The sequence below is a fragment of the Prinia subflava genome, chromosome 16, assembly GCF_021018805.1.
Source record: "Prinia subflava isolate CZ2003 ecotype Zambia chromosome 16, Cam_Psub_1.2, whole genome shotgun sequence".
Classification (NCBI taxonomy): Eukaryota; Metazoa; Chordata; class Aves; order Passeriformes; family Cisticolidae; genus Prinia; species Prinia subflava.
The window spans coordinates 9,943,580-9,961,495 of NC_086262.1; the positions used below are offsets into that span (position 1 = coordinate 9,943,580).

General features: G+C 40.9%; 1 protein-coding gene across 1 annotated transcript in view; it reads left to right on the forward strand.

The window, feature by feature from the left end:
• Positions 1–288: 288 nt before the first annotated feature.
• SPOCK1 (SPARC (osteonectin), cwcv and kazal like domains proteoglycan 1) overlaps positions 289–17,916 on the forward strand; it is a 269,075-nt gene continuing 251,447 nt past the window's right edge. Inside the window, exons 1-2 of the mRNA XM_063413334.1 lie at positions 289–579; positions 993–1,160. Of these exons, the coding sequence (XP_063269404.1) occupies positions 993–1,160 (168 nt within the window). The 5' untranslated portion in view covers positions 289–579. The remainder of the gene's footprint in view (positions 580–992; positions 1,161–17,916) is intronic.

Genomic DNA, 17,916 nt, shown 5'->3' on the forward strand with positions numbered 1-17,916 from the left:
CACGCAGCCCGTTCCAGGTACCCTCCACGTGTAGCTCTTCCTCACGTTCAGGTGAAACTTGCGTTTAATTTACGGCCATTGCACCACCGAAAAGAGCCCACCAGCCGCCTCTGGGCAGCCGCCTTTGCGATATTTAGACGATTTTCAAGCGCTTTCTCTCCCGTTTGTGTCCCGGCTCCGTTCCCTCACGGCTCCGGCCCGGCCCTGCGGCGGCGCTGCGCGCGCTCCGCCCCGCGCCGCAGCGCGCCGCGCGCCCGCCAGGGGGCGCCGGACCGCGGCCGCGCCCGCCCCGCGCGCACCCGCCACACGGACACGGCGGGCTGGGGACAGCCACGGCAGCGGCTCCCACACGGACAGACACACGGACACACGGACTGACACACGGACAGACACACGGACAGACAGCGGCACCGCCACAGCACCGGCACAGCGCTCCCCGGCACCGCCACAGCGCAGACACAGGGCGCAGTGGCACCGCACGCATCCCCGCGGCACCGCACAGCGCAGCGCGGCATCGGCAGCAGCGGAGGACGAGCAGCGCACGGCGCAGGGAGCCCCGGCCGGCGGCACTGCCCGGAGGTAGGAGCATCCTCTCCGCCCCGGCAGCCAAACTTCGCGGAGCCAGCGCTGGCTGCGCCCGCGGGGGCTTGGCTGTGGTTCTGTACCGCCGGCTGTTGTCCCCTGGCTGGTGTCCGCCCGGCCCCGGTGGCCCGGTTTGTTTTTATTGCTGTTATTATTATTGTTGTTATTGATGCTGTTCCCCGCCCCTCCGGGCTGGGCGGGGGGCGGCGGGTCTCGGCAGAGCCGGCAGCTCCGCAGCCAGAAGTTGCCCAGGGCTGTGGGGGGCGAGTGGCCCCAACTTGGGTCCCCTCAAAACTTCCGTGCCCGGGGAGCCGCTGCTGCCCCTCGCCTCTCTCCGCTCCTCTCTCCGCTCCTCTCCGCTCCTCTCTCCGCTCCTCTCTCCGCTCCTCTCTCCTCTCCTCTCGTTGCAGATGTCGGGGATGCTGGTGCTCGCTGCCTGGTGCTTCCTGCAAGTGGAGAGCCGGCATCCTGAAATCATCACGAGTAACAGCAATCATGGCAATTTCCTGGACAACGACAAATGGCTGAGCACCGTTTCGCAGTACGATAAAGACAAGTACTGGAACAAATTCCGGGATGTGAGTACTTCTCCCTTTAACGGGTGTTTCTCGTTCCATTGACAGGAGCATCCTTTCAGGGGGCTGCTGGCTGCCAAGGGCTGTGGGTAGAAGAGAAATGCGGCTTGGGCAACGGGTTGCTGCCTGTGTGAAGGATGCTCAGAGCTGTTTGGGAGCTGGACAGACAGTCCTGGCATCCTTGATTTACCCTATCGATTGGGACAGCCTGGGCTCCGTGTCAGTCTCTCTGTCCTTACGGTTTTCGATTTTCCTCTGGGGAGGAACTTTTGAATGAAGTTTCAGTGCTTGCTGTTTAAGAGTCTGGTTAACTGAAAAACGATGGAATGGTGTGTGTGTGAGAAGGAATACTTACCAGTTCAAGCCACAAGGTGGTAAACAGTGAAGCTTTTTGTGCCTGCAGTTTTTGTGGGAAGGATTTTATTGTCAATTCTGCTTGTAGAGGTCCTTGAGGGTGGTATAGTGTTAGAGAAGGCAGTGCTTTTGCTCTTTTTTAGTTTTTCAGCAGTCTGGGAAAAATCTTCAAGATGTGTTATGATGTGTTATCTGTATAAAACAAATTAATTTCTTAAGCTCAAAATTAATTCTAGACTTCCCCTAGCTTGAGTACAATCGTGTATTAAGTCAATGACAGCACAAAGGGAAATGAAACTTTTTTAAAATAAAAGTAATATTTAAGTAGTTCATTTTACTTCTGCTGTCTGTACACTGAAAAAGCGTTTTTGGAGCACACACAGAAAACCTTGCTTCAGTGTGCCCAAGACTGTGTGATGGAAGCTTTACTGTTCATGTTGATCATGAGCACAGTGAGGTTAAATGTTCCTCATTGTCTGGATTTGTGCACCATGGGCACAGTGAGACTCTAGGAAAGAGAAGACTAGAGCTGGCTAGCAGTTCTGGTAGTACCCTACTGTAAGAATTTGTTTGTTTATTTATGAATCTGGCCTTTTATAGGATATTAACAGGTCAGACTTTTACGCTCTGCTTTTGTCTCTGTGATCCTAAAATTGAACCTGACTTTGTAAAGGGGAAGTACAAGTATTGCAGCTAAATGTGCTGTGTTCCTTCTCAGCTTATTCTCCCTGTGTTTTTCTGTAGTTTTGGTCATCTCTGTGTGAGAAATGGTGCTCAGAATCTCAGCATAACAAAGTGTGGCCTTAGCAGTGGTATCAATTAGCAGCTATCTTGGAGTGTGTCTTCACTTGCAGTCACCGATCCCGTCCACCCGCTGGGACTGCTGAGTTCTCATACAGGAAAGGGCATTCCACAGCAAACACGGATTCTTAGCTTTACCAGGCTTCAGGGGAATCTTTGTTAGTACCTGGTTGAGTCTTCTGGGAAACAGAAGTTAAGGATTTCAGTTGTTAATTTCTACATCTCACTTGACATGAGAACTGAGCAGCATTTGAAGATGGTAAATTGAATGAAGGACTGACACATTAATCTGAAAACACTTCTAACTAGAGACAGATTTGTAGCAAGCAATCTTTCAACAGTCTCCTTCAAAATGGGGGCCTCATGTTAATCACAAGGCTTAAAGTTTTTATTTAAATTTATGTAATTTTTAAGTTTTCTGCTTCCATCTTTTTGTAATTTTTATATTTTCCATATGTTCCTCTTACTTTTCTCTTTAAAACTAGAGTCCTTGCAACTTTTCTTTTCATCCCGGTTCCCAAGACATAGTCTCACTAGTCCAGAGAAACTATTCCTCCTCTTGTGGAAAATATTCTTGAAGGATATCTTTCATATTTCAAGATTTCACAGCTACGAATGCTTTTGTAGACCTTCTGAAAAATGCTAAAAACCCCCATAAAGCCTCAAAATCTTTTATACAGGAAGAATCAGTCTATGGAAAAGTAAAACCAACCTTAACCAGTGGTCTACCAAGCAAAAGCAAATAGTATCAAGTTCATGCAAAGCTTAGGTATCTTTCTATCTGGCCATCTTAATGGTTCTATTTAATTACTTGAAAACTAGCTTTACATATGATTATTCGTGAAAACTGTTGTGGAGCAAATTAACAGAGACTACTAATCATCTCCTACTAAACCTTTTTCAAAAAGAAAATATAAAAAAGCTTACATATGTAATTAAGCTCGTAATTACTGGTTTTCAACCAAATTGATTTACTGGATCATAACCTTCCATGAGAGGTTCTGTGTCCACAGATGAAGACATGCATAGGTAGAGTTGCTGCCAGCATTGCAGGTAGAGCAGTGCCAGCACACTCCTTGCATTCAGAGATGTGGTCAGAAGAAATATGGTGCTTGCTTTGTGGCTGTGCTGTTGGGGATAGATTGTTAAAATATTTGTTGAAACATTCCTTAAAAGACTGCCTGATGAGATGTATCCTAAACAGTATTGATTGCTGTGGATGGACTAGACCAGCATTTCGTGGATAAGTGTCGATTTCTAGGAAAATTATCTTCCCTCTTCCCCTCATTGCCAAACGAATAAACTAATTTTATAGACATGTCTACATGAGGTAGCCTACAGTGTAGGCTTTGCACAGGAGGCTGGAGTACAGAAGTGGTGTTACAGTTAAAACTTTCTTGGATTTGACACTGCAGTTACTCCAGGGCAGAAGCCCTGCTTCATACCTCGTAAATCAGCAGAGGCAAGGTTGCAGTGATTAGCACAATTACCCTTAGCTGCTCTCTGGAATTTATGTCGTGTTATACAAACATTTGTGCAAATATTTACATGACTGTGCCCTTCTTTATGGTGGGGGGAAACCCTGAAGGTGTGGAGCTGAGATTTGATGCGTTTGGGTGTGGCCACTTTATGTGCATCAGCACAAACACCTGCACACACAGATGTGCACATAAATCTGTCATAAGGTTGCAGTACTGGGTGGGTTGTTTACCCAGGTCATGTGTAATTGAATATAAAAAATTAAAATCAAGCTTTTCTCAAGTTTTTCAGTTGCTCTTTTCAAAATCAATTGGTTGGTCAGCCTGATTGAGCTATGGGCCAATATGGCCTAATTTGAGGACAAGCTATTGATTGATTTTTTTTTTAGTATGATTCATATTTCTTTTGGGCAAAGACAGCATGGTAGCTGCACTTATTGTCCCAGCAATCACTACTTTTCTGTAAGTAAAAGAGAGCACGGAAGTACACCTCATTTGAAATCTGCATTATGGCCACAGAATCATGTTTTCAAATGTGACTGAATTCAATAGTGTGAAATGTGTCATCATTTTCCAAAGGCCTCAAGGGATGTGTCTAAAACAACAGTTTACAGCGCAATCTTTTCATGAGATTTGAACACAATTTGTTTATTAAGTTCTCCATTTTAAAAACAAACAGCTGTAAATAAATAGTAAGACCAATGTGACTGATCTATTGTGAAAATTTGCTGTTGAAAATCTTGTATATTTTACATCTGCCCAGCATCAATAACGATGTAATGTCTGTGGTATTAGTCAGGTTTTAGTGCAATCTGAACCTGTTATTCCAATCTGTCTTTCACCCCTTTTTCCTTGTCTGCTATGGACTTTGTGCAATACGTGACAAAATCTTAGCTGTGTCTTAAATGGCATTTTTTAGCTGGGGATAATAGTATTTTTCTTCCTCATAAATGTATGTTGAAACTGTAAATAAGAAAGGACGGAGCTCAGAATCTGTGGTAATATGGAATTTATTATTCACCTAATCCATATATTGAATGTGTCTTCATACATACTTAAGTAACTGACTAGTAAGTTTCTAAAAAATAAAAACTAAATCAATGTGATTATTACTGGAAAAAGAAAAAAGTTAGCAAGGTGTACTCTCTAGGGAGGACCTCCAGCTATTTCCCTTGTGCAGGTCTGAGGCTTGGAAAAGCAGACATCAAGATTATGAAAGTCAAATTAGACCTTCTGATACCATGGACCCTAATATGAAGGCCTCAGTCTTTTGATCAAACCTGTTGAGAGGGATCCTTTGGCTTGAGAGGAGCTCCAGAATAGATTTGATAGCTGAATGTGAAGTGAATTCTTATGAGCCCTAGGAAGCATTTATTGTTATGGGAATAGGCATACATGTTATTGTAACAGGTCACACTGCAGCATCTCATTGTGTTCGTAGAGGCTTGGCACAGAAGGCACAGCATAAATGTCATTTTAGTGTTAGATCTGCCTTTAATCAAAATTATACGAATGGACTAATTCTAATACTTCTACTTGGAGTTATGTCTATTAAATTATTAATGCTTATATATAAAAAGGTAATAAGTTCAACTAGCCATGGATTAAACTGCAAAAAGGAAAAAAAAAGTTAAATGAACTAGGAAGATCTAGTATAAAGCACACAAGGAATTTCTATGAAGTTGAAAGCTAAGAATCTTGGCATGAACTGTGGTTTCAGTGCATGTTTATGCATGGCAGGCTGCCAGACCACATTCTGAGCATTAACTAAGCTGTTTCTCTAAATTTTATTGCTTACAGAGTTTCAGTTCAGGCTATCATGTTAAAACCCCCATGCATTTTGTGCCTGGAGATGCCTTGAGTCTGTGCAAGCCTAAGAAGCAAGGCATGAAATGTCATCATCTGTGTGTGTATATTGCACAGACTTACTGGGGATAAATAGTTACACATAACTGTTCATGCTGAGGATGGTTATCAATAGATTAGATAGATATTAGACTTCTGACACAAACCCTGAAGGGACAATTTTATCAGCTGTTAATGTACATCACCTTTCTGAGCCTGCAAATTCCTCCTCACACCTGATCAGAAGTGCAGAGTTAGGTCACAAAACAAATACAGAATTAAGACACGGGGGATTTGTATTGTTCCAGCTCTGCCACTGATGATTTTTGTCATTGGAGCTGGCTCTTCACACTTCTTCACTGCATTTCACCTTGTTGGCACTTACCTTTCTCTGAGATTTTAGCCCCAAATTAGAAGAGTGGTAGTGAAACTTGATGGCGGGGAGTTGGAAAACATGACCAGTACTGAGAAGGATTGGAATACCAAGCAGGCAGAATTGGAAGACCTTGGGAACTCAGGTAATAGAAATGAAATGAAATTTAAAAGTACAAAGTGGAAGGTCGTGGAATTGAGAGCTAACACAAATTTATTCTGGGTCCTGGCAGCTCAGCTTGAAATAGATGAGAGGGAAAACCTGTGTACTTTCATTGATTTGCAGAGTTATTCTAAGTTACAAAAGTAATGCTACTCTGAGGAGAGCAAATATATTGTAGGAATGCAGAAAATGAAAGATTTCTGCTTCTGCTGAAGAAGTAAAAATGTACAATGTATAGAAGGAACCACTTAATTCTGAATATTGTGAGCACTTCTAATCAGTAAAATTCATTAAAGGTTTTTATGGAATTGGTGAGGCAAAGACCTTCCAACATCATAGGAGAAAAGACTTTGTCTTAAAATAATATAATATATTAATTTACTCACACAAAAGTCATTACAAAGGAGTGGATTTTCTTCAGAATGTTTCTTAAGAAAAGGACACCAAATCCAGCATTGTGTCAAGACGAGATAAATCAATAGATAATTGGTGACAAAAATAACTGCACTGATAAATTTAGGGCTAAGGTTATTCCTTCACCCACAGTTATGTTTTAAAAAGTTATCTAAATTAGCACTTCATTTTCAACATGTAGCTTGTATCTTAACAAAAAAGATTATGATGTAGGGAAGAGCAATAAAAGAACATGGATTTGGGGATTCTAAAGGCATTGGGTTTTTATATCATTGTTTATGAGATTTAAAGCCCCTTGCTGGATGTTGTCTTGCTCCTTATCCATACAGTGTGGTGGAACTTGGTCTGTGACACCCAAATATCTCCTGCTCTGGTGGGATTTTTAAGGTAAAATGTCTTTTCTGTAGACTGGGTTCTTTCTGCTGTCCCTTCCCTGGCAGACACCTGCCTTCAGTCGGTCTAACTACCAGGGATTTGTTACCACTTTTTTTTTTTTTTCTACATTGTATTTAGGTCTACAGGGAGATTGAAGTATTTTTTCTGCCAACATTTTTTTAACAGAACATTTCTTTTTCTTTCTTTGCCACAAAAGTAAGCACAAGTTTTTCTGTGATGCAGTTATTGGTACATTCAGTACATCTGGAGAAACCAATCAGGTCCTGCTAATTATTTGTAGTGAATTTAGTCATAAGGAAGGTTACAGTGCACTTGAAAAATATCTGCTGGCTGGGTAATGGATGTACCAAGTGGCTGGGTTGTGACAGGACACAGGCACCTCAGGCTGGCTTCCCAGGAGATTATCATTCCAAGCCCACCTTGAGATTTAATTGAAGGTGAACACACTCAGTGTGTGTGTATTCCAGTGGATCTGCCGTACAACAGAGTTGAAATGTGATTTATAAGTCTACCCAGGCACTCCTGGCATAGGTTGTCTCTTAGAGCAATTCTTACTCAACACAGGGACAAGGCTGGAATATAAATGTGATCAAAAAGTACAGCTGAGATGTACTTGCATGAAATTTAAAAGAATAGGAAAACATGAGACTGAATCTATGCAAGTGTAATGCATAATCATCTTCTTACAACAGAGGAGATATGCTTTCTAAAAAAGCCCTTTTTAAACTTGGCACTTTCCTTTTGCAGTGGACAAGGGGAAAAATAATGGCATTTATGTCAGAATAATTAACTTGGAAGGTCCAGAGAGCCAGCTTTTTCTAATTAACTGACACTTATCCAGCTTCCCTAGGAATTACCTAAGACTCTAAAGTTAAGTAGGTCAGTACAAAACTATGGTGTTAGTTTCTGTATTATGTTTCGAATTATAACTTTAATACTTTCCTCACTTACAGAAGGGTTCTGCAGACTGCAGTCACAAATCATATCCTTACCGTAAAATTCAGGAGATTTAAAGTTTTCTCCAACATGTATTATGCATTTTTAGAGTAACCATTCCTGTATTCTGCTGCTTGTCCCTCTCCTGTCCTCCCCCCACCCAGGTGGATTTCTTTTCCATAGGGGGTTGTTTAGTTTTGTCAGATTCCTGAGAAAATCACAAAAAAAAAAAAAAAAAAGAAAAAAAAAGAAAAAATGCGGCACAATGAGCCATGTGTCAGTGTAATATAAAATGGGTGGATTGAAAATCATTATGGGAGGCTGAGTTCTGATGTCTGTTAGTGTAAGAGCTGCTACCAAGCTCAGATATCTATGGGTAAATGATAACAGTTTTATTTTAGGGAAGTTCTCCAGGGTTAGTGTTGAGAAAAACAGGTCCATTATATTCTCAAGGGCCAAAAGTTACAATTAAAGCCTATTTATGATACCCTGTTTTGACCATCACATCAGGGAGATTATAACTTTCTTTTTTTTTTTTTTTTTTTTTTTTTTTTTTTTTTTTTTTTTTTGGGGGGGGGGAGGTGGAGTTGGAATGAAGTTTCTCAGAAATTTTAACTATTTGCTTTATACTTACAGTTTTAATCATGGTGCTAGACATATGTAATTCCAGTCAGTGTGTCTTTATCAATGTGTTTTGAGGATAAAATGCAAGCCTTTCTTAATTTGGGGTGGAGCAGCTGAGCTGCCTTTACAAGAAGTAGGACTTCATAAGGAAAGTGGAGCTCAAATATTACATTACATGAAAACCTTTTTCTTTTAGATAACATCTTATGCAAGGACTGCTTGGTTATTCCTTTCCCTATGTAACCAAAACTAAGATTTGTCCAAAGGAGCTGTAGTGAAGTCTTGGTTATGTTGAAGCTGATGGCCAAATTGTCAAAGACTTTAGTGAGGGTTGAGTTTGATTCTTGTATTGCTTATCTTCCTTTTCTCTTAGACAAAGAACCAGAGTACATGACAGACAAGTTAGATTAAACAGGTTCTTTTTGCCTTTTGGAGGACACTGTGAAATTGGAAAAGCCTCAAAGATCAGGTATCTGGCCAGCATAAATAGAAGAAGCTCTCTCAAAGTCCCTGGAAGAATGAAACTATCTGAAAATCAAACATCTGTAGTCTACAAAGTACACATTTTATAGATTTCAACCAAAACAAGAATGCAGAGTTGACACAGTAAAATTAAGGTGATGCTGCTGCCACCAGTGTGATTTTTCTGTACTTGCACCACTTAACTCTTCCAGCTTTAGAAAGGGCCTTATTGCTGTGGAGATACCAAGTCCTAACTCTGAGTAAGCAGTCTGTCATCAGCTAGATAACTCCAGCAGTTATCATTGGAGGATTTGCTATAGCAGGTTGGCAGCTAAAATTGAATTACATGTTTGGACTGAACAGCTAATGTCTAATGACTTTCAAGGCTAAGATATGATTCAAAATTCAGTTTACAGATAAATTGCTAAGCTACTCAATAGTGGCTTTGGCAGGGAGTAGATTGGTCTTTATCTGTCACTTCTGTGACTTGGCTTGTAATCCTGGGTAACAGAAAATCATTCTCATTAAATAGGTACACGGGGACATCAATTAATTCTGTGATCTTAGCTGTCCTCTTAATGAACTTTGTGTCATAAATTTACTTCACTGATTGCTTTCTCCCAGGTAGATGGAAAAATATTCTATTAAAAATTACTGTAAGAGTAAGTATTTTCAGATTAGTTTTTAAAAAAGGTTTCAATATATCACAGCTTACAGTTGAGTTCTGACTAACAGGGGATTGATAGAGGTAAGTGATACTTGTCTGTCTCTGCAGGTTGCTTTGAAACTGTCTAATCAGGAAATTCAGCTGTGTACACAATTTCATCTGAAATTGTGCACCATAAATTTTATGGATTTTTTAGCTTGGAGATCTGTCTTCATCCGTCCTTCCCTGAGTTCCATTGTCCATACAGAAGTTTATTCCAGCACTGTCTTCTAGCGTTTGTGTGTTGGCCTTTCTGGCTTTCTCTTTAACTGATAGCAGTTAGAGAACTTGAACCTGGACAAGAGATTGAGGTAGAAAGATAGAGACAGCTGCAGTCACTGGAACTCAGTGGGGGGTGGTTACATTTTAGAGAATGGGAGAGAGGCAGAAAATTATACTTGTAGGATTAAGAAGAAATTAAGATAAGCTGTTTCTTCAAGGGACTAGAAAGTGTTACTTTTAGAATAGTGTTTCTGTGTGTACTAGGGATGTTGACGTTCTTGGTAGAATTTGATCACAATTAGTAAATATTTATAAAAATCAGTTTGAGAGAATTCCGAATTCCCTGGAATTTCTTGGTGAATAAGAAGAGTGTTTTACTTTGAACACTTGATTTCTAGAGCAACTCTGTCAGTCCTTCTGTCCACGTGTGTGCACCAGTGCCCGCTCTGCTGCCAGATCAGAGTGTATCCCTGGCCCCTGCAGGATTTGTTGAGTGTCCATCGCAGGCGGCGGGGCCAGCCGTGCTGCCCGGAGCTGGAGAATCTCAGGGGCCTGGCCGTGCTGCTCGTAGCTGTCCGGAGCTGGAGCATCTCAAATGATCGGCTGTGCCTGTCCGGAGCTGTCCGGAGCTGAAGCTTCTCAGTGAACCGGCTGTGCCTGTCCGGAGCTGTCCGGAGCTGAAGCTTCTCAGTGAACCGGCTGTGCCTGTCCGGAGCTGTCCGGAGCTGAAGCTTCTCAGTGAACCGGCTGTGCCTGTCCGGAGCTGTCCGGAGCTGAAGCTTCTCAGTGAACCGGCTGTGCCTGTCCGGAGCTGTCCGGAGCTGTCCGGAGCTGAAGCTTCTCAGTGAACCGGCTGTGCCTGTCCGGAGCTGTCCGGAACTGAAGCAACTCAGTGAACCGGCTGTGCCTATCTGGATCTGTCCGGTGCTGAAGCTTCTCAGTGAACCGGCTGTGCCTGTCCGGAGCTGTCCGGTGCTGAAGCTTCTCAGTGAACCGGCTGTGCCTATCTGGATCTGTCCGGTGCTGAAGTTTCTCAGTGAACCGGCTGTGCCTGTCCGGTGCTGAAGCTTCTCGGGGGCCCGGCTGTGCCTGTCCGGGGCTGGAGCCGCTCAGGGGACAGGGCTGCACAGCGCCAGTGAGGATCCTTCCTCTCGCTTGAGAGTCCTGAAGCTTTTTGTGGCATCCTGTACTACGTGGGAAAGCACTGTTCTGACATGGTTAGGCACATGGGGATGTATATCTAGATTAGACAGATGTGAAAGCAGAGGATAAAGCTGGTTCAGAGTTATCCATCAAGCTAATGCCAGATATAACAACAGAATTTATGTCGTGCAAGTCCCAGGACAGTGCTCTTCTGCAGAGCGATGAACTGTGCTGGAATACAAAGACAAAGCTTAACAGGTCTGTGTGGATATATGTGCCACTATCTGACAGCAATGTTTATTGGCCCAGATTCATTTCTTGTTTGATAACATTAACTTCACTCCAGGTATTTAAGGGATAAATTTTGTTCCTTTTTTTTAATTTTTTTTTTTTTTTTTTTTTTTTTTTAAGTAAAGTCAGGGTAAGCAATTTTTAGTGCTAGCTAAGTGTTATTTATTATTTATTTAATACTAGGTGAATAGTATATTGGAGGAGGATGAGGTATTTCCTGTTAAAGCAGAGATATTAGGCAGAGTGGATTTTCTGTATTTATTTTTATGTTAAACAACATCTAGTGAAACTCGTGAGGCTCAGGTTTTTTACATCTACCAATCTTTTTAAAACTTGTCTAAACCCCACTTTTTCAATAAAAGTACACCAGAGTGCTGCATTCAGCAAGGATATCTATAAACATATGATAATTAGTGGTTTGAATACAGAATTGTCTGCAGTATTCCTTAAGCATAACCATGAATCTCTACATTATGGTTCACTCAGGACAGCAGCATCAAAAAGGAAATTGTGCTACTTTTAATTAAAATAAATATAAACACTTAAAATACTGCATACTGTCAATTATGCATAGAACTGCAGTTATGCAGCATGAAGGAAGCTGATAAACCAGATATATTTGCTCATAAGGAAGCAGATAGTGATTCAGATCAGTGACCACAGATTTATTAGTCTCTTCATGCTTATATAACAAAGTTAAGTTGGATATAACAAGACACTTAAGGGTTTATTTTCATTGGAATATGAGGCAAGATGGACTGAAATGAGGATCCTTATGTGACACAAATGTCTGTTTTCATATTTAGTTTCCTTTTTATAAAGCCTTTGTCTCTTCTGTTGAAGAAGTGCTTTCTTTCCTATGCATGTGTCTTATCTTAATAAGTTAAAATGCTCAGCAGAGCAAAGGTTTTGTGACTTGTAATGAACTTACAACCTGAGATGAAATGTAATCTTTTTCCCCTGGAGATTGTGCTGTTGGAGATTGTGAGAGAGTATTTCCTGTCCATGTGTAGTGCCTGTAAAAGAGAAAAGAAAACTGAACACAAGTACTAGAAACTTTAATGGGTATGGATCAACAATTTTGGAGCATTCATGAAAAGCGACAATAAACAATTTTAGAACCATGGTAAAATATATTGAAACTTCCCCCTGTAAAGTAACATATGGCATCACAAATAGTCCTATCTCAGTATCTAAAAGAAAAAGAAATCCAAGCAACTTCTTATGGGCCACATTTTGCTATCAGTATTTTTTTAAGTAACTGCACAACCTTAGCATCAGTTCCTGTTGAGATATTGCATCCCCTCTTTAATGGTAGAATGTGTCCCTGTGTAATCAAGAACGAGCAATATTCTGTTACAGCAGGGCAATGTACAAATACAGACAGATGTGGCATGTGCTGCAGTTTCCATTAGCAAAAAAAGAAGCTGCAAATAGGAAGCAATTTTGAGACCTGCCACCATAATTGCAAACCCATTACTGATATATCAGGGATGGTGCAGTTGATGTGTTCCCTTCAGAATGACGCAAAGTTGTCTATAAAATTTGAACTCACTAAGGGGAGATGTGGATATAAAATAAGATGCTGTAAGATCCTTAAGGCATGGCTGATTTTAAAGCTGAAGCTCCCTGAAATTAGGAGTTACTGAAATAGCAATGGTGGAATAAATGTGTTTTTTTCAGTTATTTTTATAAGTACAAGGAAATAAAATAAAACTAAAAAAAAAAAAGAAACCAAACCAAACAAAAGGCTCCTTAATAGCAAAAAATTCCTAAGCCCCAAAGCATACAATCTGTGTCAGAGGCAAATGAATCCTGGATAATTTAGTGGCTCCAGATAGAGGAGTCATGACTGAAATAGAGACATGCTCCATTAGGTGAGAAATCATATCTGGAACAATCTTTACCAAAGCCCAGTGGTTTCTCCTCATGGAAAATACCTGGCAGAAGGAGGAAATGAGAACATGACATGTGTCTGCATGTATAGCAGTAATGAATCAATAAACACAGAGAAGAAAGGAAACGTAGATGGAAAAAAAAGTAGATGAGGAAAACCATGTTTCACTTCAGTAGAGGGAATTCCAAAATGACAGTGATGGTGGTAGGGTTAGAAGGAGAGGAAAACAGGAAGGGATTTAGGAAGGATGCAGCTGAAAATTATTTACCTGCTGAGCAGCATCCTGGGTGACTCTTGACTTGGGCAGCAAAGAGTTCTTGTGAGCAAAGCTGCTGACAAGCCCCAATTCAGACGTGTGTGTGATTCTGCACAGCTTTAAGCCTGTCTTGCTGAGTATACACAATACATTTTGGACTCTGAACAATCACCAGTGGCCCATTGCCAGATGAGAAGCTCTAAACATCTGCCCTTCTGTAGTCTTCCTACTGTGGGACTTGTGCGGTGGGTGGTATTGCTTTTCATTTGAGACAAACACGAAGATGCATGGCAGAAAGAATATATGCACTTTAATTATGTTTTTTCCTTACAATGTAGTTGTGGATATTTGTAGCATTCATAATTAGCAAAGAAACAGATGGCAAAAGCTTGGTTTAAAACAGAGCATCCATCGAGTGATCATGTGGTGCTGCAAGCTTATTTGGGAAGGAGTTTGTTCCCTTGGATGATGCCCCAACACAGTGGTGCAGGAGTAAAGTAGGAAGATAATTTTTAGCCGTGGGTGTAATTCAGTGTGTAGGACATATATAAAGCATGGAAAACATTTAAACATACAAAATATCTCCTGGATTCTCATGCCTTGTGATGCAAAAGGATGAATTTCAACTTTACTGTTCTGCAAAGCTAAAACCTGTTATGTATGAATTTACATATAGGGGAAGTACAACAAAATATCCCTAAGATTTCCCCATTCCCCTGTACTATATCTGCACAGCAGGAAACAATTTAGTTGTTCTGTGCTCAAATTTCAGTAACTATTGTACTGTAGCTTAATAAAAAAAACACCCCAAAACAAATCAAAAAACCCCGGATATATATTTCACTTGTGTGCTTCCAACATTAACATGGTGCTGCAATTTTTCAAAGCTGGAAAACATGAGATGATTTTGTCAGCATTTCACCATGACACTTGTTTCACTTAGAAAGCCAGAGGGCAAAACAAAGTGGTTTCTTTTGGTCCATGTAATGTATTTAGAAGGCAGTGGTAGCCCGGCAGGCACAATCACTGAGATGTGTATGAGGTAATGTTCAAAACTGTGAGATTCTGGGTGTAAAGGCTCATTGATTAGTTGTGTGATTCCATGTTCCAAATTCAAAACTTAGAAATATTTGATTTTAAGGAGAGGCAGGAGGAAGGAGAAGGTTGCTGAAGAGAAAAAGAAGCTAAATCTGTTTTTCATCGATAAAGCAGAAATATGGTATTCTCCATCCCAAAGGAGCTGAATGGATTATTGCAACCATCCAATCTAGTTGAGATCACGTTTTCTTTTTTGCTTTTATCTCTTTTAAAAAAAAGATAAATGAACCCATGTTGAGATATTTATCTCTGTGATTATGACCTGCATTTACCTTCAAGTCACAATAAACTGGATATTCTCTTTCTCTGTGAAACCATATCACTCTTTCTCCCTGCAGACTCTGTGGATGCGGACAAAAAATATTTCTGTGAGAACAGTGGTGCCATTCCCTCTATGTATGTAATATTTTGGAGGATATCTGTAAAAGCCAATGAAATGATCTTTGATAGCTCCTATTTTTCTCCAGATGGTGAACTATAAGTTTAAATATATTGTGAGTTGTGTTTTCTTTTTCTTTCATGAACTCCCTATATCTCCTCACAGTATATAGTTCACAGAATATAGTAGTTTTGTGTTTGCCAAAACATATTTCTAAAATTTTCATCTTCACTTTCCATGCAAAACTGAGTCAAAATTCTTTCACTTTGAAAATTAAAGTTTCCAACTGCACCAGTTTCTGCATTGACAAGATTGAATGAATTTTTAGTGCTCATTCAGTTCAGCTGATGGTTTTTTTCCTTTTAGTTCTTGAATATATTTAGATCATAAAACTCTTGGGATGGAAACACTTCTGCGTTGATTGTACAAAAGCTGAGAGTTCACTGGGGCCTGTCATCTTTGCAAGGACTGCTGACCAGTATGAATTTTATAATACAAATAATTAATCTTTATCTCCAATTCATGTGGTCAGTAGTAGAACTGAATTAAAGCAGCCATATCAGTATGGGGTCTTTTTTGTGTTGACAACCTCTGCCTTTTCAGTGTGCTGCTCTTGTTAAGAGTAGTTTGCTCAGACTACAGACAAACTTTAGCTAAGTTTATTGAAAGACCAGCACTTGCACAGGGTTTGACTTTTCCTGAGTCCCCTGTACCTCCCTTTCCTTTCACAGGTTCAGAAATAGCCTTTTCTAAGTTAGTTAAAATATTTTCACTTTAGGGATTATCAAAACACTCACAACCATCTTAGTATTCAGTTACAAGAGCTACAAAAGCAATATAATTTCAGTTGCCCCATAGCAGAATTAAGCCCAAGCTGTTTGAAACTTTAGTCAGAAATGCTCCCTTCACCAAGAATTTCCAGACACTATTAGCTTTTTACAAACACTTGAGCCAACAGACCCATGAGTCATAGGAACTTGGTGCAATAGAGTTCCACTTTCTCCCTTGTTTTTGAAGCTTTCAGTGGATTTTTAAGATGTCTTTCCTCATAGTGATTGCTGAACACCACCTCAATGGCTTTTAGTTGCATGTTCATGGCTTCAGAAGATGCTTCTTAGTTGCTGAAAGTATGGAATAGACAAAATGCCATATCTATCACCCAGGGTCTGAAGTTGCTGCAGCTGTGCTGCTCGAAACTCCAGCTGCCTTCAGGAGCTGAAGAATTACATGGTGTTCCCCATAATGACAGGGCTTACAGCTACCTGCTGGGTTGGGGATTGTTCCTCCCAGCTTAGACTGTAACTTGCACTAACGACTGTGTTAAAAGATGAGGAAGAAATTAAGGCCACCTAATCCCTTTTGCTAGTGCCACCAGCAGCCCAGTGCTTAGAGCTGTGTGTTGAGTGGCTGTGGATGGTTTGAGAAAGCGTGGGGATGTACCTCAGGAACGTACAGAGACTGGGAGAGCTGACTTTTGTTTTGAAAAAGGTCATTAAGCGACTGCTCAGCAACACAGCATGAAAAATGTGGTTCTTATGGTGCTAGAGAATACCAGTGAAATCCAACAACAGGGAGTAAACAGCATATTGTTAACAACTGGGAGGAGTGACAAGAGGGAAAATTAAAAGGAATTCCATAAAGCAAATTTATGGAATTTTCATATTGCTGCCTATTTGTGTTTCTTTCTGGGGAAAGGCAGAATGCAAACTGTTGCTCAGTTTTGCCTAAAACACTGTTTACAGACCGAATTCCTGTTTTAGGGGCATTGCTGCCTTTCTGAACTTTCTAACGAGTGCAGTGTTAAATCAAACCGTGGAAGATTTGCACCCTGCTGTGATCATGCAGCTTTCTCCTCCCACCTCCTTTCCATATGTCAGCAGCACTGCTCAGGCTTTGCCTGCTCACCCTTCCTGAGCTCTGCAAATCCTTTTTACTGGGCTGTACACAGAGACCACAGAGGCAGGGGATGGTTGGTGACTTCCTTTGTATTCCTGCAGAGAACACAGCAACTACCCAGCCTTCCCTCCGTGTCTTCCAGTTCATCACTCCTTGTAAATCTGACACTGATTTCACTTCTGTGCTTAGTTAAGAGCACTTCTTTTATCTTTTGCTTTCACATGAACACAGTACACAAATAGCAAATGCCAGAGTGCTGTGGGAATAGCTCCTCCTTCATTTCAGACTCATCATTTCTGTTACATAAATGGTTTTATTTTTATTTTCAGCTTCCACTTTCTGAAAAGCAAAGCAAAAATATATGGATTTTTAATCTCTACAGTCTTGTTTTTACCCTACTGAATATGAGCAAAAGAAGTCTGTTTTTCAGAGATAGACCTTAGATCATGTTTCACAATTTCATGACAAATTCCCAAAAGTGAAGCAGTAGGAGCTGTCACTGTAATTTGGATAATAAAAACAGTAAGAAAATGCCAAACTAAAAGTCATGTCCAACCTCACTTAACAAATGAAATAACAAACTACCAGCTGGAGTTGAAAAGAATATCCAGTATCCACAGACTCTGCTTTTATCCCTGAACCACTGGCAAGGCTCCTGGATTGGTGCCTGGGAGAGCGCTGATAATTGGCCACATCAGTGGGAGAGGCCACTAAATCATTTGCCACTTCTGGCAATTTTATGCCAAGAGAGCACTGGGATTTCTGTGAGTCTGCAGCAAGCAGGATGAGTGCTCTGGAAGAGGAATCCTAATGTGCTTGAGACCTCTGTGGAAAGGATCCAGAGAGCATTTTGAGATGTTCTGGCAGCATGAAGCACTAATGCCCCTATTACTGAGATTCTGAGGGTTAAAAAAGCCTGAGTTTAAAAAAAAGCAAAAACCAACCAACCCAAATTAAAACTGTCTTTGGCAGTTTGTTTCTGTGAACATTATTCACACACTTGATTACAAAAAGTATTGTTTAAGA